At 38.5% G+C, this 25,368-nt stretch overlaps 2 protein-coding genes across 8 annotated transcripts in view; both read right to left on the bottom strand.

Moving 5' to 3' along the window:
- Positions 1 to 1,386: 1,386 nt before the first annotated feature.
- plpp5 (phospholipid phosphatase 5) lies at positions 1,387 to 7,340 on the bottom strand. 2 transcript variants are annotated; one of them, XM_004072180.5, is made up of 8 exons: positions 7,158 to 7,340; positions 5,966 to 6,093; positions 5,772 to 5,880; positions 5,593 to 5,683; positions 5,422 to 5,485; positions 5,208 to 5,332; positions 4,824 to 4,994; positions 1,387 to 3,681 (listed from the first exon to the last, which is right to left on the bottom strand). In XM_004072180.5, exons 2-8 carry the CDS (start codon positions 6,040 to 6,042, stop codon positions 3,512 to 3,514), a joined length of 807 nt encoding a protein of 268 aa, XP_004072228.1. In that variant the 5' UTR covers positions 6,043 to 6,093; positions 7,158 to 7,340; the 3' UTR covers positions 1,387 to 3,511. The 2 variants fall into 2 exon arrangements, with proteins under 2 accessions (XP_004072228.1, XP_078809348.1); XM_078953222.1 differs by lacking the exon at positions 7,158 to 7,340 and adding an exon at positions 6,792 to 7,151.
- A 460-nt stretch (positions 7,341 to 7,800) lies between these two features.
- The window catches only part of nsd3 (nuclear receptor binding SET domain protein 3), a 35,085-nt gene continuing 17,517 nt past the window's right edge, over positions 7,801 to 25,368 (bottom strand). For all 6 annotated transcript variants that reach the window (XM_011478896.4, XM_011478898.4, XM_011478899.4 and 3 more), the window contains 9 exons: positions 24,801 to 25,003; positions 24,617 to 24,729; positions 24,367 to 24,513; positions 24,133 to 24,255; positions 22,653 to 22,769; positions 13,032 to 13,173; positions 12,844 to 12,950; positions 12,564 to 12,768; positions 7,801 to 11,755 (listed from right to left, as the gene is read on the bottom strand). In XM_011478896.4, coding sequence (XP_011477198.1) covers positions 11,493 to 11,755; positions 12,564 to 12,768; positions 12,844 to 12,950; positions 13,032 to 13,173; positions 22,653 to 22,769; positions 24,133 to 24,255; positions 24,367 to 24,513; positions 24,617 to 24,729; positions 24,801 to 25,003 — 1,420 coding nt within the window. In that variant the 3' untranslated portion in view covers positions 7,801 to 11,492. The remainder of the gene's footprint in view (positions 11,756 to 12,563; positions 12,769 to 12,843; positions 12,951 to 13,031; positions 13,174 to 22,652; positions 22,770 to 24,132; positions 24,256 to 24,366; positions 24,514 to 24,616; positions 24,730 to 24,800; positions 25,004 to 25,368) is intronic.

Genomic DNA, 25,368 nt, shown 5'->3' with positions numbered 1-25,368 from the left:
ATAAATCAAATAAAAAAGCTTAATTATGACTAATGTAGAATAATTCAAATTTTACAAAACTGCTATAGTTTCAAAGCAAATTGAAATATTTCTCACTACAAAAAGACCCATTGCAAAAATGTGTAGTTAAAATTCAATAGTACTTTTATTTAGACTACCTGTAGGTTGAGAGGTAGTAATTATTTATGTATTATTTGATTAAGAATTTGCTTTTAAAATTAACTAAAATAAAAAAAATTGACTCATGATTTTTCTTATGTAACATAATTTTGCACATATTTTAACTGTTACTTTCACTTGAGAAATTAATTATCATTAATTTTGTTGTTTTGTTATGAGTGTTGTTGAGTGGGGGTTTGGATTTTTATAAAATTTATAAAATTATTGTTATGATGATTTTTGAAACAGTGTTATGTCTATTTTACTGATATAGTATTATTTTTTTAATCATATAAATGACTTTAATAAGTAACATAATCTGCATATATTTTGGATAAATGATCTGCTTTTGCCATGTTGATTTCTAAAATTGTTATTTGTACATGATAGTTTAAGTAATTCATTTTTGTCATGTGCTTTATTGATACCTAAGGATTCTGAATTCTGTCTGATAAAATTTATGAACCGGATGTTGATAAATCATGGTTACGGTAGAACAGGTGTGGGATTATATAAGTTCCCTTCCTTCCACTCCCTTTCAAGCAATATTTATTAATATGTCTAATTCTCCTAAGTTTAATTCGTCATTGTATGAATCTATAACTGATGATTGTATTGTTTTTGTGTACTATTCTTATTTGATTGCTTGAAATAACCCATTTTAAATTAAAAAAATCAAATAAAACTAACAAAATTCTGGTGCTCCCCTCTGTAGTGAAACCTGAATCAGTTGGAGTCTTTCACTCAAACCACTACAAGACCCAAATACCTGTGTACAGGTGCAGAGGTCTAATCGTAAAATTATTTCATTGCAGTGATTGACTCAAAATAATAAATCAAAGATACTCATAGATACGCTGTTGTTTATATTTTGTTGGTTTATAAAGTTGTTCGGGAATTGTAAAAAAATAAAATAAAAGCCACATTTGACATAGCCAGTTTTCAATAAATATTAATGTGATACTGTTTCGAAAGTAAGTGACTATAGAGTGCTTTTGTTTTTTGATGGGATTGCAAAAGTCTCAAATGTCAACAAAAACAAAAAAGAAAGACGTTTTCTAGAAATTTTAACGCATTATAGCAAACAGCTTTAGAAAAAATCTTTTTTCTATCTTTTAAAATGAGCCAATGACTAAATCATTCATTCTGACCCCTAAAAAAGATCGCTCATTTCATTTATTGTATCGCTAAAATAAATTAAATTGGACAAAACAAGTCAAAAGTCAGTTTATCTCAAGACAGTTTTAATCTTCAATTTGACTTCTTAAAATTACTCCTAACACTAACATACAGAACCATACTGAACTGATTTTTGGCTAGCTTTAGCACGAAGTCAATCATCTCGCTTGTTATTCTCAACTCCAAAGCATGAATGGACCCAAAAGAAAAAGTGCAAAGAACAGGCAGCATTGCAGAATTATTCCAAAACACAGTTAAGAGTCACCAACAAGTTTCATCAAAAGCATCGCAACATGTAACCGTGATGCTGTCTCAGTTTTACAACATAGCAGGCGTTTGTAATGACAAAAGATTTAAAAAAAAAAAATGAGTAACCTGTTTCCAACATACATGTATTGAAGGGTTAAAGTTCAAAGAATAGATCAGAGCAATGGGAAGAGTTTGTCTGAGTTCAGCAGTCAAGCATGCATCAAAATGCTGTAAAGTAAAACCAGACTGTTGTGAAACATAATTCTATCAACACACTTTTCACAGAACAAAGAAGCCAGAGTTCAAATAAATTAACATGCTTCCAGTTCAAATACTTTTGCACAATTCATCTGAAGTAACAGACTGAGTAAACATTTGTCTTTAGGGTTTCCAGACTCCTCCGTCCACATGATGCAGATTATATTCTCAGTATTTTCACTTAAAAAAACATTTATGAGAAGAAGTTCAAGTTTTTTGAGAGTTACACGCTGCATGCCACTTTAAATGAAGTGTTTTCTGTCAATGTCAGGTGAGGACAATAAAAAGACGGTGATTTACAACAAAGACAAATAGCATCGATCCTGATTCAATTATTGACGTGACTAAAGTGGTGAATGAAGGCACAACATTTTCCATTCTTTTGTTTTCTTCTTCTGGAAGAGACAAAAACAAGAAACTGAAGAAAGTGCTCTGGCCCTGTAAAACTCTGACCCGGTTCAAGTGAAAAAACAGAAACAGGAGATTTACCTGGGAAAAAAAAACAATAACAGCAGTGTAAATGTCAAATCTAGCAAACAGGAATGATCTTAACATTTGACATTTTTTTTAAAAAGAAACTCCTAAATTGAAAAGAACATTTTAACCATTCACAGCAAAGAAAACCTGACCAGCAGGACTGAGAGGCGACATTCATCACCTGACCAACTGAGGAACGTCTTACAGATCCGTCCTTCCTCCAAAAACCTACATGTGCACACATTTTAACCACAAACAGGCTCGCTTAAGCAGGTGTGTCATAAAAAAAACAAGACTCGACTTTCTTAATCCCTCTAAGGTGTGCTTTTCAGCTAAATCTGGCATGTGATTATCAGTGGAGCACAGCAGGCACTAAAGGAAAAGCCAAAAGTAAGAATGCTACATCCGAATGTTATGCTGTGATTTAGACAGAAAAAGGCTATTCCAGATGAAAGAAATCTGGCAATAGAAACATTCAAAATATGCTATAGGAAGACTAAAAGACTTAAAGCAGTCAAAACATAGGCAGCAATTACAAATTCATGCTAACGGAGTTGTTCAAATATAATTTCTAAGAAAAAGTCATTTATAAATGAAGTAGTCTGTTTTTTTTATGGGAAAACTATTTCTGAGGCTTAGATTTTTTAACTGTATTCCAGATTATTTATACAAGTTTGAGTCACATGAACATAAAACTAACTAGTAGTAAAATTTGTGAAACTATCCCATCTTCTACGACCATTTCTTTCAGCTTGTTTATACTGTCAACACAAATCCAACATAATATTCAGGCAGATTCTTTAACGTCTCACATTTGATTGTTGGGGAAAAGAAAAAAGAAAATTACAAAATTGGTCTCTAACTGAGCAACAGCTGATAGAGAGTGAGGAGCAGTGGACCTTTGGTGAAGAAGCTGAGACGCTCATCTGCTAGTAGTAGCATCGGGATCAGCAGAGGAGTCCTAAAATATTTGTGCTGTGGTTTGTTGTCATGGTTACCAGTTTAGATCTTTGCGGAGCTGGACTGTGTGCTAACACGTTTGTCATTTCAGACGATCTCCTTAACTATGCAGCTTGATGACGGAAGATTGTTGTTCTACACATAAAACGAAGGGTCCTAAAGGTGCAAACCAGGAATTTACATTGTACCCCATTGAAAATAACAGCAGTCGAGAGTAATGCCAAGTCTTCTATAAGGGTAGGATGTAGCTGGAGTTGGCCAGCTTGCGGTCTTGTGCAGCGGGAACCGTGTCCCTGTGTCTGAGAGGTCTGTGGCAGTCGGCGTCCTGAAGAGGAGGGAAGTGCTGTCTGTAGCAGAGCCAGGCGGAGGCCAGACCCAGCAGAGAGCCCACCAACACATCTGCATGGAGAGGAGAGGGAACTCTTTGTTTCGGAAACAATCCAGACTATGTTCTGCACGTTGACTTTAAGTACTTTTGTTAATTACAACAAAACAAAATTCATTGACAATCATGGGATTTCATGGATTTAATCAATTCTGATTCAAATCTATAAGCAATTGATTTTCATTGCTTGATCAGCAATATGTAGCAAGTACTAGCAGCTATTACTGGAATATTGTGAAGATGTATTCTGATGATAATCAGCAGACATTATACATCTAATACATGATGAAAATCTGCATTAAAGTTTAATGAAATAATGCAAAACTGCTTTCAGAGGATAATTAATTAGCATATCTGAATTAGGTTTGCTAAATCTATGTTGTCATCTTATTCCATCATTTGGAATGCTTGTAATGCATGTAAATCAATAAATACAAATATGTGTACTGTACTTGTATAAGTGCAAATATGTCCATTTCTGATTAGGAATAATTTAATTTTAAGAATGTAGCATATTTTTTTTCCTTTATTTTCCAATAACTCTGTGAATATTCTAAATAGGTTTGATGTATATATGTATTTGATGTACTGAATCTTTGTATCTTTCTTGTCTCATTTGTTCCTTTTGCTTCAATGTAACCTATAAACCGATCCAGTGATTGTTGTTCATCCTTCAGAAGCTATTGAGGAGGAAACCACACAGAGGAATATGAATGAAAAGTTGATGTTAGCAATAAAGAAAAGATCAAATGATTTCAGGACTAAACATGACTTTCAGTTTAATGCAGCTAAAACCTGAAACAGGATGGATAAGCCTCCACTCAAGTTCAGACTAAAATGATTCTTTCAGCTGAGTGTTCGTCAGATGAAGCTCTTTCCTTAATTCTTCTCTTTATGTCAGCTTAGTAAATTTACTGTTTCACCTAAAAAATTTTGTCATTTGACATTTGTTGACCTGATCTATGTGTATTTAATTTGTATTTTTCTATAAAGAATCTTGAATTATCTTGAGGATGAATTGTGCTATACAAAATACACTCGTCTTGCCTTATTTGTTCATCATTTTTAATCACGTTGTTTGAATTACAATCTGTTCTCCACCTGATCTGTCTTTTTATGTCTGTGCATCTTTTTTCAAATCACTTTAGCTTCATACCTTGCCAGTGATGTTTGTAGTCGCAGGTTCTAGAGAGAGCGATTACAGTCGCAACCAGCAACGGGGTAAGGAAGGTACACAGCCGCCACGCTCTGCCCTGACCTGCTGCACTGAAGCACCGCAGCTTCCCCGCAATATACAAAGAGGTGAAACCCAAACCTGCAAAGGCAACTGAGACAAAGCAGAGAGGACGATAAGAGGCATCAGATATTTTAACCAGGAAGTAAGGACCAGAGAGCAGAGGATGCACCATACAGTAACACTGAAGGTTCTTCTTTGTATACATTTCAATTTTCTACATGTATTTTTAAACCTAAGCCCTTCTGCATCACTTGGTACATCTTTGAAACACTGAAAGGAAAGTTGGCCATAATGGGCTCTTACAGGAAGAATGGCCGCTGGGAAAGCTCTTTCTGCCTTCCATGACAGTATCTGGGTCACCGCTGCAGCGCAGGTCCACGTTCATCTGACCGTCTGGGAAACAACGGTAGAAGAAGTCTGGTCTGGGCCTGAAGGAAGACGCGGCGAGGCAAAGGACACGTTTAGGATTCAATGCACCAGGACAATCTCATGCAACAACGAGACGCATACAGCGTACCTGCCGACAGCAAGTTTGATGACGTTGGTGAAAACGCCATTAAGAACCAGAGTCAGAGTCATAGCTGGATCACAGGAGGAAACACAACTGAATCATGAAAAAGACAAGTGAACTTGAAGAGTTCAGCAACAAACGGGAGTAAAATACGATAAAAGGTGTTTTTTTTTTTACCCAGGGAGGCTTCCTTTAGATCGCCGCGTTCCGATTTATTCAGAAAGGTGAAAGCCAGGATTACAATCAGAGGGGTGAAAACAGCGACACTCTGACACACAAACACAAGAACCAACAATAATAGAGTTAGCATTCAAACAAAAGCCACCAGTTTCAGATCAATGCAAGCACACACTTACAAACATAAGAGACGTAGGCACGTGGTCTCTCTCCACACGACGGAATTTATACAGCCACATCTCCTCTGGCTGGATTTCCCGGTAGAAAGGAGGAAGCTGCTCTGTCACTCTGAGCACAAGATGAGAGCATTTGCATTTTAGATAATGGGCTCATACAGCAACACTGAACGTGCAGGTGAGAGCGCACAACGTACAGGAACACCAAGAACAACACCAGCCGGACGGAAACCTCTGACAACAACCCACGCAGCAGCTTCCTCTTCATCTTCATCTTGGTTTTGGGATTGGACTTTAGTCAACATCAAACATGCTCACTCCACCTCTGTTTGAATATATTTGAAGGAGAAAAAAAAAAGTTATTCAAAATTAGCTGAAAAAGAAAGGAGGAACATTTTTTAGGTTGACTTAATTTAGTATGTGACACATATTTCTTCTTTTAAGTTAATTAAGAAAAGTTTTTGTCGTCTTAAAACTGATGATTCCATTTTCTGATTTTCTACAAAGTGCAACAGTTAAATAAGGTTTATTTACAAGGTTTAGCATCAAAAACTTAAAAATTACTATGGATTAAATTTTATGACCACTACAAAAACATGAACTAAAGTAATTTCAATGAGAAGATTTGTTATAATTTGAATAAAAAGAAGTGATTTGAGCTGCCCCCCCAAATACAATCTACAAAACAATATCGTCTTTGATTAAGTAAGGCAAAGAAGTAAAAAGAATACCATTTCCTCCCCCAGAGAGCACCTAGGTTTCATATTAGTGCTGTTCTACAGGTTTTGCAGGATTATTGCTAGGATTAATTTGGATTATTTATAGGTTTACTTGTAAAGCTAATTCATAAACAAGGCAAGGAAACTCAAAAGACCACAGACAAAAATATCTAATAAATCTGTAAAAATAAAAAATTACAAAAATTACATTAAAAGTCACTTAAAAATGAAAAAACTGTGGATAAAAAAAGAGCTACAAAAAAGGTGTTTAAACCTAGATTATTCATTTTTAAGAAACGCTTACATACAATAACCAGGAAATGCTGAGAAGCTTTGTTAAAACATCTATAACATTCAAATTTCCTCAGGTTTCGTGCTATGCTCAGCTGGAGTTTTATCATAAATGAAAATAAAAAAGGTTTGATTTGAAAATCACATTAAAGCCAACAAGCTGCACCTGAAGGCCACACGCTCAGGTAAAACAACATTTTAGAATTTCCCTTTTCTGTAATAAATCTCTAGTCTAAAACAAGATTAACCAGGTCAGAAGCCGCATAAATCAAACCATTCCCTTGGTAAAGTCTGCTAAAGCTAGTTAGCAACATCTGTCAAACAAGACATCTGGCTCATTTCCGTGCAATCAAAACACGATTTTACGTGTAATACTGACCTTTAGCGTGCCATATTTAAACTCCCATTTCTCCAATAAAGAAGTGCAGTTATCGATAGCCTCTCCCAGTCATCCTCTATTATGAGCTACGGGGAAATTCAATACAAGGAAACAGGGATGTTACAGTAGAGCCACGTTAAGCTAGTGGGTGTCATAGCTACTTCCGGTTCAGATTTTTAAAATTAAAGTCCAAACGTTAGTCAGAAAATAAATGTGTAAGTGTATGCATATATACACATAAATCAAAAACTAAACGAAAAAAACTTTTTGTAGTAAGATATTTATTTAAAAAAATGCGGCGGCGGGGGGGGATTTACCTGAAATGTAAATTTCTCAGTTTGTTTAAATTCTTTCGAAGGAATATTACTTTAAAATAAGTTTCATATGACATTTTTTATAGTTGCACTTTAAAAAAAAAAAGTTTCTAAACCGGAAGTAACAGGGATTTATTTAATCCACCTTGATGATTGGATGCGAGGAGCTACGTAGCGTTAACCAAAACAGATCAATACCATGGCGCCATCTAGAGGCCAAAAAAGTACACACTTCTATTAAAACTTGAATATTTTGGCTTTGTCATTTTTCTTTAACAACAGGGATTGCACATCATACATCAATAAAATAAAATGTTTATACAAGTGGATCTGAGCAGATTCATGTTTAATTTGGACCAAACTGAATCATCAGGGAGTAGCACTTCACTGAGACAGAGTACAGCTTTATTAAAGTCAAACTTCAGGCATGTCTGAACTCTTCAAACCCAACTTTAGAATGAAAAAGGACAGAATCAATATTCTCAAATAAAAAGACAGTCATGTACAAAAGGAGTGTCGTCTCAACAGTCAAACACATTTAGAAGCAGAATTGTACAGGCAAAAAGAGCACGCAACGGTAACATGAGTCTATGCAATTTCAATGCAAACTATTTACAAGTTCCTCAACAATATGTAGTATACAGTAACACAGGTTGAACAGTAAGTAACATGGTCTTTTGTGTTCATCCACGGTTTCATCGAAGCAACACGGAGAGAGAGATATTCATGAGTCCAGTTGGTTACTGAAAGCAATTTACTACAAGTGAAGAGATGAGTGCTTATGCATGTGAATTTATTTTTGTATTCAACAATATTTGACAGCATGTCAAGTAAAAACTTATCGACAGTCATCGACACTGCACAAGAAAACCAAACGTCACAGTGAACTGAAATATGCCCTTTGACGACACAAACTGGGTGGCCTCGCCTAAATTGAAGTGAAAAATCCTCCTCAGCCAAATTCAAGAGACACAAATGAGAATAAACATGCTGTCTTTAAATAAAAAAAAAAAGAACCACCATCACATCATGAAGGTGAAAGCATGGACATCTTAATTTGTAATACTGCTGCTGTGTGAGCTCGGCAAACTGGCACAAAGAAAGGATGGTGATTGTGCTCTCTGCAGGTGCCCAGACAAATAAGGACTGTTTGGTTTTGCAGAATCTCTGTGCAATATGAAAGGGGGAAAAAGAAACAAAAATACATCTTTTCATGATGGAAGCATGCACTTAAGCTAAAAAACATTCACTTAAAAAAGGCTTGCGAACAGGAATAACTCAACAAATCAGCAGCAAACTTTTTTTTCTGAAGCACAGTCAAGGGTGCATAAAATGAAACACAGTCCAACTAATTCTATATCAAAAATAAAGTCACAAATTCAAGTTGTGTTGCACAGGCTTGGAAAATAAAGGTTGAAATTGTAAAAAAAAAAAAAAAAAAAGTGGAAGCAGTGATGGTGTGCATGTAAAAGCATCCACAAGTATCAAAGATTAAAGAAAAAAAGAGGAAATTTTGTAAGCAGACAAATCAAAATGAACATTTCTGCTGCATTTATCCTTCCTACTCAGTGTTTAACAATCGGACACAAATTTATAATTGTCGTTTTTGTAGTTTTATTCAAAGCCTCACACAAAAAGGCTTTTAAAACCGTTTCAATTTAAACAGAAACCAAAATTCACCGTTAGGTAGAATATGCAACAACTATTGAGAAAATTTAAATTTCACAGGAACATTTTCTATTGTTTAAACAGGATTTGAAAACTAAAACAAATTAAGTTCTTGAAAAAGAACAGATAAAGGATTAGGGAGTCTCCCTGTGTTTTTTTATTTTTTTTTATTAAGCTGTCAACCTCATAACTAATTTCTTAAAGAATCACATTTTTACAAATTAAGGCAGGAAACGCATCAAGTTTTAAGTAAACCCCCTGTTAATCTTAAATGATTTGAGGTTTTATTCCTATTTGGGATGCTTCAGAATTTGTGTGCCTATGACAGATAATACATCAGGTATTCAAAAAAATGTTACACGAAACAGAACTAATTGCACCTTCAGATTCCAAAGTACAGATATTTATCTTAAAAGAGGAAATGTTCTCGGGATTCAACCACACCTTTAACGAACAGACAAGGATTTGGCAACACTGGCATCGTTTCCCCCTGCGGATCAACTTTTGACACAACTTTATATGAAACAAGAAGGAAACAACAACAAAAAAAAGGTTTTGGATGAAAACAAAAAAACAAAGCTTCCTCTGGTGATCATCACTCGTGTTCTGGTCAAATCTGCTCTGAAACAAAAGAGCAGCTGCTGTTTCCAGATGTGGAATCATTACACTTAAATGTGTGCAAATGATTGGATATGACAAGTAAAAAAGAAAAGAAAAAAAGAAAAAAGTTATTTTTCTCTCCATTTTTGCCTTTTTCATTTTACACAGTGAGAAAAGAGACTAATCACTTCACTGGTGTTTGAAAAAATTAAATTTGTATCAAATGTGGTTCACTAAATACAAAAAATGTTGATTGAATAGATGAGTGATTAAAAACACTGTACAGGAGTTGGTGCTTGAACTTTATACTGGACTACCGTTACACCATTAATGTTTCTCTGAAGCCCAGCAATGAGGATTTCATCCTCCAGGTGAGAACAGAAAAGTACCCCTGCAGGACACCAGGGCTTTTTTTTTTTTTTTTTAAAGGAAAGGGGGTCCAAAACAATAAATAAAAAAATGCCCATCAAAACAAAGCTAACAGAAAAAGGCCCAGCACTCCAAACATTTCTGAATAAAAAATAAAAAACTAACAGCATGATTTCCTATGTTATTACATAAGAAGAATTTTTTTTTACTTTTTGAAACACTTGTTTTTTATGATTTCTACCCGAGCTATGAGGTGTAGCAGTGTGAAAGTGCTTATCAGAGAAGTTTGGCAAAAAAAAAAAAAGTAACTGCACTGTATCTGGGCCGGATGAGCTGAAAAACTGAACTTAAGGCTTGTAGGACAACAGTTTTAAGACAGCACCGGGGATCACAAAAGCTGGGCCCCCTCAGTCGAACTTTACAAAGGACTACCTGGAGGACGCGTGACAGCGGAAACTCTAAAAAAGAAAAGAAAATGACAGATACCTGTTGGTTTAGAAAAGCTTTTTCATTCTTCTGGGAGCAACAAGAGACACAAGGCTTTGCCCCCATGACCTTTAAGTACTTTACAATATTGTGAGCCAATTATGTACACAATGGCAAGTGAGACTGGTAATATGAAATCACAAGTACTTCTGTAATGTCATACCATGACACTATATACCATTATATTTCACCTTAATAAGACTATTTTCACAAGGTTTGCTTAATGTTCAACACCTAAACAAACATAATACACCACTCACCGAGATGAAGTGAGAGAATCTGTCTGTAAACATTAACAAACATAGATACTGTATATAATTATATTCATCTATATCCATAAGTATAATAAAACCATGGTTGGAATGTAGTGTGGTCCTGAAAAAGAAAACAAATTGCACAAAAACGGGCTGTATTCACCCAGCTGCTCCTTCGCTGGATGACGGGTGAAGAAACGCCGGCTCGTCTCGATGTTAAAGCCGTCCCGACTTGGAGGAGCCGACCGCAGCGCTTTCAACGAGAAGAGGAGCGGCCCTCCTCCTCCTCCTCCTCGTTCACTGAGGAGGGTCACGACGAGACAACACTTAAGAATTCCACAGCTGCGAAATAATAACAATAGTAAGAAAACACAATGAGGTGATGTTCTGCCCCCCCCCGATGGGCACAGTTGAGCTGCAGAGTGTTTTATGGCAAAGGAGGAGAGGAAACAGCGCACGCTTCTCTGTGGTCTCTGCCCCTCTCATCACTCCCATCGCTCAGCTCCAGCCGCAAAACAGCACGGCGGCTCTGAGCGGCGGCCACGGCATTAGTCAGAAAAAAGCACTGGAATTCCCTTGTGGAGTGCGCAGCTGGAGATCAGGGCATACTTTGTTGGGAATGAGGTATTGTGGGAGTTGAGACATCACTCTGCGGCCGCCTGCTCCCCCTCCGGCTCCTCTTTGACCCTGACCGGGCTCAGAGTGGAGCTGTGCCGCTGGCTGGAACCGGAGGAGCCGAGCGGACTGAGCGGGTTGTGGCTGGAGCAGCAGGGGCGCTCGTCCAGAGAGGAGGGGGTGAGTGCCCCCGCCTCGTGATCCGTGCAGAAAGAGCGGGGACAGAAGTCACAGTGAGACGAGGCCGGGGAGCCGCAAACGCTGCAGTCGTGCCACGGGCATTCCCAGCGTCCTGCAGACAGGAGGAGGAGGGGTCACTCTTCAGACAGGCAGGAGGTTTAAGAGGATCACAGGAAAACGCAGGAAAAGGAATATTTATTCCCATCATGCAAATGACAAAAGTTTTCTTTAAAATCATAAATCAACTAACGTTTTTACTTTCTCTCAAAAAAAATCAAGCTAATGAACTCAATCAAGTCTAGGCACTGGATTTTGTTTCTTGAAAAGAATCTATCTGATCAGAACTGGATTTAAAAACACTGTTAAACTAACAAATGAATGAACTCAGTAGGGGTGGGATTATATAAGCTTGCTTCTTCCCACTCCTTTTCAAGCAATAAATCAAACTCTACTTAAACCTCAGTTAATGATCACTGTATTTAATTAAGCATATATGATTTAAGTGACATTTTTGTTTTGTTTTCTGTCTTTTTAATCTATGCATTTCATAATTTCTGTAATGAGTTTGATAAATATGTGTAAATTCTTTATTGCTTTGACTACAATGCTTGAAATAAATCAATAAAATCGAAATCAAAATCCCAAAAAAAATCAAGGTTTCAAATTCATATTTTTTGAGTGATATGCCAAAGCTTTTTATTTGAGTCCCATGACGAATAACAAAATAACAAAAAAAAAACTTGAATTAGCAAAATAAAATGTTGGCTTATAGCAAAAAAAAAAAAAAAATGCAACACAGTTTCAAAAGCTTTTGGTAGTAAGTGAGCACAGAGGTAACCGTCTCACAAATACTTCAGACTTCCTCCTGAATTTTGATGCCTGTAGAGGAAAAGAAAGATCAGAGCTCCTTCAGCTGGTACCGTATGGAGGCTTGGTGAGGTTGAGACACAGGAGGTGATATGCTTTGGGACAGTCCTTCCTGTCGCACATCACCAGCTCTCCTCCGTCTCCACAGCAGAAACAGAAGTACTCGTGCGTGTGTTTGCCCTCCAGCCGCAGCTTCCGTTTCTTCGGCTTCAGCTTGGCGTTCCTGGCCTTCTCTTCCTTTTCCATCACCAGAGCGCTCTGGAAGAAACGGCAAGGAGGCGTGTCAAATCCAGTCGCAGAGCTCACGCTGCCGATGACGCCTGATGGCCTCACCGTCGGCTGGACCCCGAGGAAGCCGGAGCAGTTCTCTGACCCACAGTGACAGGACGTTCTCCGGTTCCCCACACAGTGCAAGTTGTAGTTGAACGTCAACTCTGTGCCTGTAGAAACACCAGGAAACGGAGAACAAACGATAAATCCAAGCTGGGTTCTGAGCACACAGAGCATATCTGGGAACCCACCAGCCTCTATGTCACAGAGGGCAAAGATTCCGATGCGGACGTCGCCGTTTACGGTCCACTTCTGAGTTTCACAGTTTGGGTTGCAGCTGTGGTTGATGAAACGGGCCGAGTTTCCTTTTGGACCAGCATCTATTACCCGATCCTAGAGGGAGGGGTGGACATAAGGACCGGTCAAAGACGCTCTTCTATGAATGGTGCTTCCGGGTTTTGTTTACTCAGAGTTTCCACAACTTAAAAGTAAAACTTTTAAATGGGGTCAAATCAGGATCAGCTTAAAGTGAATTGAAAAAAATAGACTCAATTGGAAAAATTAATAAATTAAAACAGTTTTTAACTCAAAGTAAACACTGCAAACTTAAAAGAAATGCAGAAAATTTGAGGGGAAAAAATTGAGGAACTACTGAAAACTTGAATAAATAAACTATAAATTTAAAACTGTTGCTCACAGCTGCTGTTTTGTATTTTCAAGTTTGGCTCTTGGCCATCCCATTAACTGTACAAGAGGACTGGATTGAGTGAATGTGACGTTACTTCCAGCTCCGACCAAATTAAGTTATTTAAAGTCGCCTTTATTTTTTTACAGATGTAACACCTATCCCATGTAACTAGACGAATAACCCTCTGTTATTAAGTCGTATTACTAAGGGCGGTGTCCTGGATTCGTCTAATTTGATTTAGTTAGGGGTAACAGGAAATACAAAAATCACTTAATTTAATACAAAAAACAATACTGGAAATCGGCGGTGCCTCCACTTAACAGGAATTTAACATTAGAATTTTCCTACTAAGAATAATTTGAATTTAAACATTACAACCTTATTTTATTATTTTTTTCCTTTATTTTAAATTAACCCCCACACACAGTTAAAATAAATAAAAAATACAGTTTACGTTAATTAAGAAGAGGTGGGAAAAAGAAAAAGAAAAAAATCAGTTCCTTACACTGAAAACACAGCAACAAAATATTGGTATAGTCCCCTTTTTACTTTTTTTTTTTTCTGTTGCAGGCCTGATCGATGCTCGGGTGCGTTGTGGCCAAAAACTGAAGAGGGCCCTTTCACTTGCTAAGCAAGCAGAAAAAAAAACCGTGCACGTACTCACTTATCGGATGGTTAGGGCAACTGTTGGCGGGCGAAAATGCTCTGCAGGCAAACTCAGCGTCATCCAGCTGCACAGCAGGACAGCGGAGGCGGGAATCTCTGAGGCCTGGGGGTTGGAATCGCTCAGACGACCGGCAGGGTGTGCTCGATCTTCCACGGGTGCTCAGTCTTCCACAGGTGCTCAGTCTTCCACAGGGTCCAAAAAAGACTCGTATGACAAACAGTGTCCACAATTTTAACAGAAAGTTGACTTTGCGTCGAACTTGAAAAAATCGTAGCCTTCAGCGTCAGCTCCGCTCCTCACCAAGGTCTGACTGTCTCTGCCCGTTAGTGAAACGTTTGTTTTCGATTGCACCTCTTAGACACACCCACTTATCTCTGAATGGATGGCTCATTATACGGACAGGTAACATAACAAATCAAATTTCAGACTTAACAAAAAATACATACAGGTTAGGCTGTGGGGCAAAATCAATTTTTACAACATACAAAACCAAAATAACTTCATTCCCAATGGAATAAGAAAACTTGTTAAACAAACCCAAACAAGTGGCCATTGAACTTTTTTTTTTTTCAAAAAATAAATTTTAATCTTTCAGTGGCCTAGTCTAAGATTTATTTCTTTTTTCTTTCTTTCAAATTTTCGACTGGGCTACACTCTCCCCGTTCTAAAAGGTTTAGATGTCCTCATCTAATGTCAATATCTATACAAAGATTTAAGGTGTTTCTTAGGTTTGGGAAGATTGTCATGCGAACTAAGGTTCAACTGAATAACCATACCATGATGAACTATGGTTACAGGTTCCTCAGTTTGTTTTCCAGGTTTGTCATAACTCAATCGAATGACTGGCTTCACTTCTCGAGTTGATTTCCTGTGTTTTGAACTCTCAACATTTGTGTCTGTGTCTGTTTCTTCTTCATTCGTTTCAGGTTCAAAGTCTGAATGTTCACTTTCATTATGATTATTTTCATTTGTTTCATGTTCTGGTTCACCCCCAGAGGAGGACTTGTCACAGTTTGATTTGTCGGACACTGATCCTAGAGATCTTTGGACTAATCTTTGAACTTGGTCCTTTTTGGGGTACTCGCACGCATACTCTGAGTCTGAAGAAGAGTTGCTCATCCCAGAGTGGGAGTAACTTTCACTTTGACGATATTTTTGTCTCTGTCTTGTGATCGGAGGGTTGACACTTTTGATTGCTTTTGAAATTTCTGGAATCCTGACAAGGTAACCAATAGGAAGAAGATGATCTCTATGCAAAGTTTTGACACTTCCTGGTCCTTGTTCAGGTTCGACTTTATAGACGGGTAGATTTGGTAGTTTTCTTACTACAACGTACGGGATTGGCTTCCATCTGTCTTGCAGCTTGTGTTTTCCAGTAAGGCCAACATTTCTAATAAGAACTCTGTCACCTTCTTGTAGTGGTTGGTCTATCACACGTTGATCATATCTAGATTTGTTTCTAAGATGGTTTTTAGTTGCACTCTCTGTTGCTAGATGATAGGCATGTTTCAGTTCTTTTTTCATTTTTTCAACGTATTGTAAATGGGAGTTTTCTGTGTTTTTCTCAAACGCTGCATCAAAACAGATGTCGATGGGCAATCTGGCGTTTCGACCGAACATTAAAAAGTATGGCGAATATCCGGTTGATTCATTTTTTGAACAGTTGTACGCATGTACTAACTGACCAATATGTTGACTCCAGTTATGTTTCTTTATGTTTTCCAGTGTTCCCAGCATTGAAAGAAGTGTTCTGTTGAACCGTTCAGGTTGCGCATCGCCTTGGGGATGATAAGGAGATGTGCGGGATTTTCGAATGCCGAGCATAGAGAGTAGCTCTTTAATGAGTCGGCTCTCAAAATCTCTACCTTGATCTGAATGTATTCTGGCGGGCAATCCATAGTGGACAAAATACTTTTCCCACAGTACTTTTGCGACAGTAACTGACTTCTGGTCTTTAGTTGGAAACGCCTGTGCGTAACGAGTGAAATGATCAGTTACTACAAGCACATTTTGAATACCTTTGTTGTCTGGCTCAATTTGGAGAAAATCAATACAAACAAGATCTAATGGACCATTGCTCGTGATTTGATTAAGAGGTGAGGAACGTTGTGGAAGAGTTTTTCGTGAAATACAGCGTCCACATGTCTTAATGTATTGATCCACATCTGCATTCATGCGTGGCCAATAAAATCGATCTTTGAGCAGTTCTGAGGTTTTTTCTACTCCAAGATGTCCACAATCATCATGTAGTGATTTCATAACACTAGTTCGATATCGTTCTGGCAAAAGCAACTGTTTGTTTTCTGTACCGTTTGGTATTTTTCTCAATCGGTACAGCAGTCCTTCGTTTAACTTGAGGCGGGGTCTTTCACGCCATAATAATGTTATGTCAGGGGAATCCGTCTTGGTTACGACAGCCTGTTTGCCTGAATGAATGGCTTGTTTGACAGGACCAATGACTAAGTCAAGATCTTGAGCAACTTGGAGCTCTTTGGGTGACAGTTGATCAATAAACTGTGCGCTCAAACTAACTGGAAAAGCATAAGCTTCTGGGATCGCTGCTGGGGGGACACCCAATTGATCAGCAAATCTGGATGAGTTGGCTGAGGTTTCTTTTTTACAAATAGCTTTTATTGCTGATTTAGGCACATCTGTCCATTGGTTTGTATCACTATACTGACGTGATAAGAGGTCGGCGTCGATGTTGTGACGACCGGGCCGATATTGGATGTTAAAATCATACGTGGCTAATGCTGCAAGCCAGCGATGTCCAACTGCATTTAGTTTGGCCGTTGTCAGTACGTAAGTCAGCGGATTGTTGTCTGTTCTGACGGTGAATTTTGCACCATAGAGGTAATCATGAAATTTATCGACAACGGACCATTTCAAAGCCAAAAATTCAAGTTGATGTACCGGGTAGTTTCGCTCAGAGTCGCTTAGTTTTCTGCTAGCAAATGCGACTGGTTTAAGACCTTCAGGGTGCTCTTGGTTAAGGACAGCACCTAAACCATTCATGCTCGCGTCTACGTGCAAAATATAAGGTTTGGTGGGATCCGCGAAGGCCAACACCGGGGCATTTGTCAAATGGTGGATTATTGTTTCGAACGCTTTGTGACAAGGCTCATCCCAGCGTTCTTTGAATGGCTCAGATGGTTTGAAATAACTCTTGGAGGAATCTTTTGGTTTGTTTTTCTTATTTTTCTGCGTAGGTGGATAGCCTTTGGTGAGTTCAGTTAGGGGACGGACTATGCTTGAGTAGTTGGCTATAAATCTGCGGTAGTACCCGCAGAAACCAAGAAAAGATCTTAGGGTCTTGAGATCTGTTGGTTCAGGCCAGTTTGTAACTACCGCAACTTTTTCGGGATCAGTCGCAATGCCTTTTTCTGACACTATGTGTCCGACATATTTTACTTGAGACTGACAAAACTGACATTTGTCAATGGACACTTTGAGACCATACTCTTCGAGTCGATCTAATACTTTTAGGAGACGTTGCTCGTGTTCTTCGAGCGTTTTGCCAAACACGATGATGTCATCCAGATACACGATGACTTGGAGCAGGTGCATATCACCAACAGCTTTCTCCATCAGCCGTTGAAAAGTAGCTGGAGCTCCGGTAATTCCTTGAGGCATGCGCTCAAACTGGTAAAATCCGAGGGGGCAGATAAATGCAGTTTTTTCCTTGTCTTCTTCCGACATGGCTATTTGATAATAACCACTTCGGAGATCCAAAACGGAGAACCATTTACTACCAGTAAGGCAATCCAAGGCGTCATCTACACGCGGAATGGTGTATTGATCAGGTATAGTCCGACTGTTTAGGGTTCTGTAGTCAATGCAAATTCTGATCGAACCGTTCTTTTTACGCACAACTACTATTGGTGATGCGTATTGGCTGCGAGACTCTTTGATAACACCTGGCTTTATCAACTGCTGCAAGTGTTTTCTCACATCGTCAATGTCAGCTGGAGCTAAACGTCGCGACCTTTCTCGGAAAGGGGTTGAGTCACTTAATCGGATTTTGTGTTCAACATCTTTTGCTAGTCCCACATCCCATTCATCAAGGGAAAAAACATTGCGTCGTGCCATTAACTTTTGTCTTAGTCTGTTTTTCCATTCTTCCGAGACAGGAGAATCACCAAAATCAAAAAGGTTGGCGTCTAAAGCAGTATGCTTTGACTCCAGGGCTTGTGGATTTGTGACAATGTCAACAGTGTGCATTTCTGCAACAACAGTCCCAACCTGAATGCAGGTGGGCTTCTCTGACTCATTTTGCAAAAGCACAGTGAAACTGTTCTCATCAATATCACTCTCCAGAAGAACACCTGGTTGTACTAACACACCAGAGGGAAGTTGAGAAACAAATGGAGCTTCAACCAGTACTACATCTTGCGAGTTTGTAGCTCTATGCTCGATGGTGCACGTAGCCTTAAACTTTTCACCGGGAGCTAGAGTAAGTGGACCTGGTCCCGGCCATTTAACTTGTCCGATTGGTTTTTCTTCTGTATTTGACTGCGGTGGCTGAACTTTTATTTGATCGTAAACAGCTTTAACTCTCATAGAGCTGATTTTACATTCACTGTCATTTTCCTTGCAAATCTGAAAGAGCCTGCGGAAAAGAAAAGCATTTGTGCCCACAACAACTGGAGTTTCATGACCTTGAGGAGGTTCAGGACAGATGAGGGCTAAAACAGTAACTGGCCCTTTAACACCAGTCACATCTTCAGGAAATTCCATTTCCACGACTACGTAGCCACAGTAGGGATATGACTCTGCAGATAAACCCCAGATCGCGAGACTGGAAATTGGTTGGAGAGGTATGTGTGAGATATTTCTCTTATACCAATCCTCAAAGATAATGGTCACTGTGGACCCGGAATCCATAAGACCTTTGCAGGAAATGTTGTTGACTTTGATTTCGGCAATAGAAGATGGACCAATCAGACCCGGAGGGATGTCTGAGTTATGAATGGGTACGCTGGTTTTATTGACATGAGCAATATGCTCTTTTTGATCCTTCTTTCTTTCTCTAGGGGCATCAGTACCACGTCGGGCTTGTCTTATGAGTTTTTGTATCACTTTTTGCGAGTTTTCCGGAGCCGTACATTTTGGAGCAATGTGTCCGTTTTCTCCGCAATGATAACAAAAATAATCAGACTCTTTGGTATTATTTGGTTTTGACTGAGCAGGTTTAGCACTGCACTCAGTCTTGTATCTGGGGTAGTAACCCGTGTCTGTTGTATATGTTTTTGGCTTTACTGACATTACATTTATCTGATTTTGGAGAGCTTTAACTTCCCTTTTCAGTTTTTGCACTTCATCGGATTCTGCTTTGCATTTTTTTTCTTTTTTGGACCCTTGTTTGCTTGCTGTTGACTGTTTATTTAGTGCTTTTAATTTTTCCTTAAGTTCTTGAACTTCTGTTTGAAGATCAGCTGACTCATTTTTTTTATGCTCCGACTCAGTGGTTTGTACACTGCGAACATACTGTTTTGATGGCTTTTTGAGCTTTTGTCTGGCTAATTCATGCTCCTCTTCTTCACGAATCTCTTTGAGTAAACTGAGAAATGATGGGGGGGCACTTCGCCTCTCTCTAAGATTTAGATTAAGTAGCATTATATCAGACTCAGTGGCACCCTTAATGAGTTGCTCTAGTCTAGCTTTATTGACTTCATGGACGTTTAGGCCTCCCCTTTTCACAACCTTATTCAATGTTCGTTCTAATCTGAGCAAGAAATCTGACAGGCACTCATTCGGCTTTTGGTGAAGAGCTTTGAATGTAAAATACAGTTCTTCACCTGACTCTACAGTTCCAAAAGTACTCTCGAGGACTTCAATGTAATCCATATGAGTTGCGTCAGGATTTGACATGCGCACAGCTTGGATGATCTCCAAAGCTGGTCCTTTGAGACTTTCAACGATTCTTCGTTTTTTCTCCCTGTCTGTGTACTCATATTCATCCACCATGAACTTAGCTTGTTCCATCCAGTTATCCAAGTTATCTTCTCCAGGTGGAGTAGGATGGACTCCAGAAAATGTTCTTAGACGCCTGTAGGAACTATGTTCATTGTTTTTGGGTGACTGTGCTAAATCATTCAATGCACGAATGACAGATTCAGCATTTTGGTTCGCAGAAAGAACGGGACTACATAGCTGAGTTACATCATCAAGAGATTTTCCTTCATCTTGGAGAAACTTGACCAGTTTTTCTGAGAATAAGCCAGAACTCTGTTCTCGTTCAACAGTAACTAAAGTCCACTTAACACCTTCATCGACAACCAGTTCGGTAGGAACCTTAGTTGAATCTATTTCTTCTCGGCATTCGCAAAGCACAGTTACTGTGTTGCTATCTGGATCAAACATTTTGTCTCGTACTCTCACTTTGCCAATAGCTTTTATGGTTTCGAGTGCAAGTTCAACAGTGTCAACCGGAGTTTCTTCAGAAATACCCATTGCCATTAGAGCATGTGACGTATCCACACCTTCACCTCTACACCAGTTGCTTACATTTGGAACACTGTGATTTTGTTTAAAAGCCATTGTTTTGTTTTCAAAAGAGCCAATGACATATAAATTTTATTATTTGAATCCCAGCGGTGCCTCCAATTGTGTAACACCTATCCCATGTAACTAGACGAATAACCCTCTGTTATTAAGTCGTATTACTAAGGGCGGTGTCCTGGATTCGTCTAATTTGATTTAGTTAGGGGTAACAGGAAATACAAAAATCACTTAATTTAATACAAAAAACAATACTGGAAATCGGCGGTGCCTCCACTTAACAGGAATTTAACATTAGAATTTTCCTACTAAGAATAATTTGAATTTAAACATTACAACCTTATTTTATTATTTTTTTCCTTTATTTTAAATTAACCCCCACACACAGTTAAAATAAATAAAAAATACAGTTTACGTTAATTAAGAAGAGGTGGGAAAAAGAAAAAGAAAAAAATCAGTTCCTTACACTGAAAACACAGCAACAAAATATTGGTATAGTCCCCTTTTTACTTTTTTTTTTTCTGTTGCAGGCCTGATCGATGCTCGGGTGCGTTGTGGCCAAAAACTGAAGAGGGCCCTTTCACTTGCTAAGCAAGCAGAAAAAAAAAACGTGCACGTACTCACTTATCGGATGGTTAGGGCAACTGTTGGCGGGCGAAAATGCTCTGCAGGCAAACTCAGCGTCATCCAGCTGCACAGCAGGACAGCGGAGGCGGGAATCTCTGAGGCCTGGGGGTTGGAATCGCTCAGACGACCGGCAGGGTGTGCTCGATCTTCCACGGGTGCTCAGTCTTCCACAGGTGCTCAGTCTTCCACAGGGTCCAAAAAAGACTCGTATGACAAACAGTGTCCACAATTTTAACAGAAAGTTGACTCTGCGTCGAACTTGAAAAAATCGTAGCCTTCAGCGTCAGCTCCGCTCCTCACCAAGGTCTGACTGTCTCTGCCCGTTAGTGAAACGTTTGTTTTCGATTGCACCTCTTAGACACACCCACTTATCTCTGAATGGATGGCTCATTATACGGACAGGTAACATAACAAATCAAATTTCAGACTTAACAAAAAATACATACAGGTTAGGCTGTGGGGCAAAATCAATTTTTACAACATACAAAACCAAAATAACTTCATTCCCAATGGAATAAGAAAACTTGTTAAACAAACCCAAACAAGTGGCCATTGAACTTTTTTTTTTTTCAAAAAATAAATTTTAATCTTTCAGTGGCCTAGTCTAAGATTTATTTCTTTTTTCTTTCTTTCAAATTTTCGACTGGGCTACACAGATGTAAAAGAAAATTGTCCTATTTTCTGTCTTGCAAGAAAAACAATTGTATTAAGAAAGCAGAATAAAAATAAGAAAACACGTCTTAAAGTCTAAAAATGTTTTTTAAAATTAGAATTCTTGGTAAGACCATTTTTCTTACCCTGTTTGTTGATTTACTCACATGTATTTTTTTGCTTCTATAAAGAAAATGTGCCAATGGGACGAGAATTTTTGACTTAAGGGGCCTGTTTTTGTCTCAAAAATCTTTTATTTTACAATCTGGTTTTTCCATTCACTTGAAGCTGATCCCATTTGACCCCGTTCTTTTAGGACCCTCTTAAGGTCACTTCAAACTGAGTACAACGCCTATTTCAACAGATTCAGTCAGTAAACATGTCCTCCTTCACTGGAGTCAACCCTACCAGAGAAAAAAAAAACTTCTTTCAAACTGGGTTGTGTTAAATTTCCTCCTGAGGCTCATGAGCACTTTGTTAACCGTAGACTGTCTTCTTCTTTTGTTAAATATTTGTGATACCTTTCAAAAAAACATGTGAATTGAGAAACAGATCAAGCTGATCTTTCTTTAACTGTAGCTTGGACACAAAAAGAAATATTAAAAAACTGATTAATCAGAATAAAAGTCATTTTTTTATACATTTCCAGTGTATTTATTGTAAATTTGTGAATTTAGGACTTTTTGTGACCCTGGACTTTACGGCTAACCCTGCAGGCGGCCACGTTAGCGATGTTACCTTGGTGAGGGTGAGCATGTAGAAGTTGGTCACATGGTTTTCATGCGCTCGTTTGATTCGCTGCTGGCACTCCTCCGAGTCGATCACCTCTCCGACATACTCGGCCACAAAATCCCCCTGGAGACAAAGGCGTTTCACATTCACCGTGTTTTACGCATCACACGGACACCTGCAGGCATCAACAAAACCGCCTCCCCGATAAGACGCCATTACTTGAGGAAGCCTAGAGGAGACGTTGGATGTGAGCAAAACGATCAGATTCTGATTCAGAAAAACTCAAAGTTTCAGCCAAAAACAAGAGAAATAGCTTTTAATTATTTGTAATTGTGTTATTGCTCTGCTATATCGAATTAACAATAAAAACATTTACATTTTTGTGCTTTTGACCGTGTATGTGGATAAATCTGTTTTTATTATTATTATTATTATTTGATGCTAAATAATGTCTTGTGTAAAGCTTTCTTCCTATAAAGTGTTTTGAGATGTGGTGCAACTCCTGACAACTTAAATTCATGATTTACAAAACAGTTGGGAAAAGTCAAACTCTGTAATAAAGTAACAAAAGTTTGGCAAACTTACTTTTTAGTGGCTTTTTTAAGCTTAAACCTATTTTATTTGACATTTTTGAAATAAAATATCACATCATTAAAGTTAGAAGTCAGGCACAGACTGTGCTATAGGGTATATTATATGAAATAAGATGTTTATTTAACATAAGTAATTATGTTGTGGGATGATACCAATGGGCCTAATCACAAATGTTTTTGTAAAAACTTGTGTATAAAAAAAACTCAAACCCAGCTTTGGGTTCATTTTAGGAAGTACAGTTTTTTTGCAAAACGTAAAAGAATTAAAAGTCTTCCTCAGTTAAAGTTCTCGTCACATGTTCTGCATTAAATTAGCACAGAAGAAAAGACTTGAGCTGAAAGAAGCACAGGGGAGGAAATAAACAAATACAAGGAAAAGACCTTCATATTCTAAACAGAACTGTAATCTGCATCTTCATCACCTAAAAGACATTTCACAACCATTTCTGCTTTTTCCACAACTTTAAGGGTACATGCCGGAGAAGCTTAAAACACAGTTTTCAATACGATTTAGGGCTGCAAAACTTTTTTTTTCCCCACATAGGAAAAAGCAGAATCCTATAAATTGTAACAAAAAATGCCTAAAAAACATGTAACATTTGCTTTGTAATGTGTAATCCTCCTGGATATTGTCCATATCCTATTATTGTGATGACTTTTGTGATATATAATTTTTTCTGTACTTTTATTTACATACTTCCGGTCAAAGTTTTCCTTCTCCTCCTCACTCAGATATTTCGTGTAAATGTATATATTGAATGACTTTAATTTTTCATCTATAGAACTCCAGGTAGCCCAAACATTACCATAAAAACCTCCAGTTTTAAATGATAGTAAACATTGTATTTAGAAGAGTTGATGCTCTGAGGCAAAAGTCTAAACAGAGAACGCACCTTCCTGAGCGCCTGGTTTGTCTGGAGCCCCCAGCCCCGGCCCTCCGTCTTCACCACCTCGGTTTCTGCGTACAAGCGCTTGGTGAAGTTTTGGTTCTCACAGTTGTCTCCTGCAGGACACACCTGACACCAACAACAAAAACATACAGGAAAGGCAGTTCAGGAGGTTTGATTCAACAACTTCTCCCACGGATATTGATGCTTTGCCACTCCAAGGACAAAAGATGCGCAGACCTGTGGATGACACTCGTACTGCAGCATGCGGTTCAGACACTGGGAGTCGATGCTGCACGGATGCTCATCTACGGGTTTGCAGTTACACCGTGGGATTTCCGACAGGTCAGCTACGTGCATCTGAACTTTCCCCACAGGTTTGTTGGACTTTTTTGAAACAGGTAGACACAAGAAGAGCAAGAAAAAACAAAAAAAAGTTCAATAAATGTACTATTTTGAAGGACTCTGATCTATATTACGCAATGATTACCTTGATAACTTTGTATGGTGGAGGTTTGCGAGAATTGCGCTCCTGTTCTAGGGCCTCCCTGCTCTCCCTCTGTGCCTTGAGCTCCTGAAATCGCCGTGCTGCTTCTTCAAGAGCTGAAACATGAAGAGCATCTCGTATCAATCTTCATACGAGTTTCCAACAAGAAGCAGATCCTCGGCGTTACCGTTCTTGAACGTTTTGTTGATGTTGATCTGGCCCGTGACAAAGTTCTTGTCGTTCTCCACGTAAGGGAAGACCCTGCCCTGGTTGATCCAGTAGTAATCGTGGGAGCCAAAGAAGAAGACGGGGAAGTCGCCGATATCGTGACGAAGACTCTGAATGTTTGACGGCACCAAGCGAGGGTTGCAGATCTCTGCAGGCCACCACCTGCCAGGGAACGAGAGGCCGCATAAATAGAGAGAAGACAAGTGCGAGTGACAGATTCCAATTATGTTTTTCTTCTGATTAATCCAAGAGAAGCTTCTGAGAATATGTGCAATTGGATAAAGAATCAAGTATTAAATCGGGAATTAGTATCATACCAAAACCAATGGTGTGAAAATGACACTGAAATAGAAGTCACTTTTTTTACCCGATATAACATACCCAACAAAAAGTACCTGTCATAAAAAAATTGATCAAAACATGACAACACATGATAAATTAGAGTGGTTTTCTAATATTTTCAGCTGTGGTATGTGTAAACTAGGCATGCACAATATACCGCAAATTTGTCGTTATCGCGACATCAA

Source organism: Oryzias latipes, chromosome 9 (genome assembly GCF_053564925.1).
Source record: "Oryzias latipes strain Hd-rR chromosome 9, Olatipes_Hd-rR_3.1".
Taxonomy (NCBI): domain Eukaryota; kingdom Metazoa; phylum Chordata; class Actinopteri; order Beloniformes; family Adrianichthyidae; genus Oryzias; species Oryzias latipes.
Note: the sequence above shows the minus strand (reverse complement) of the source record. Positions and strands in the feature narration are given on the sequence as shown.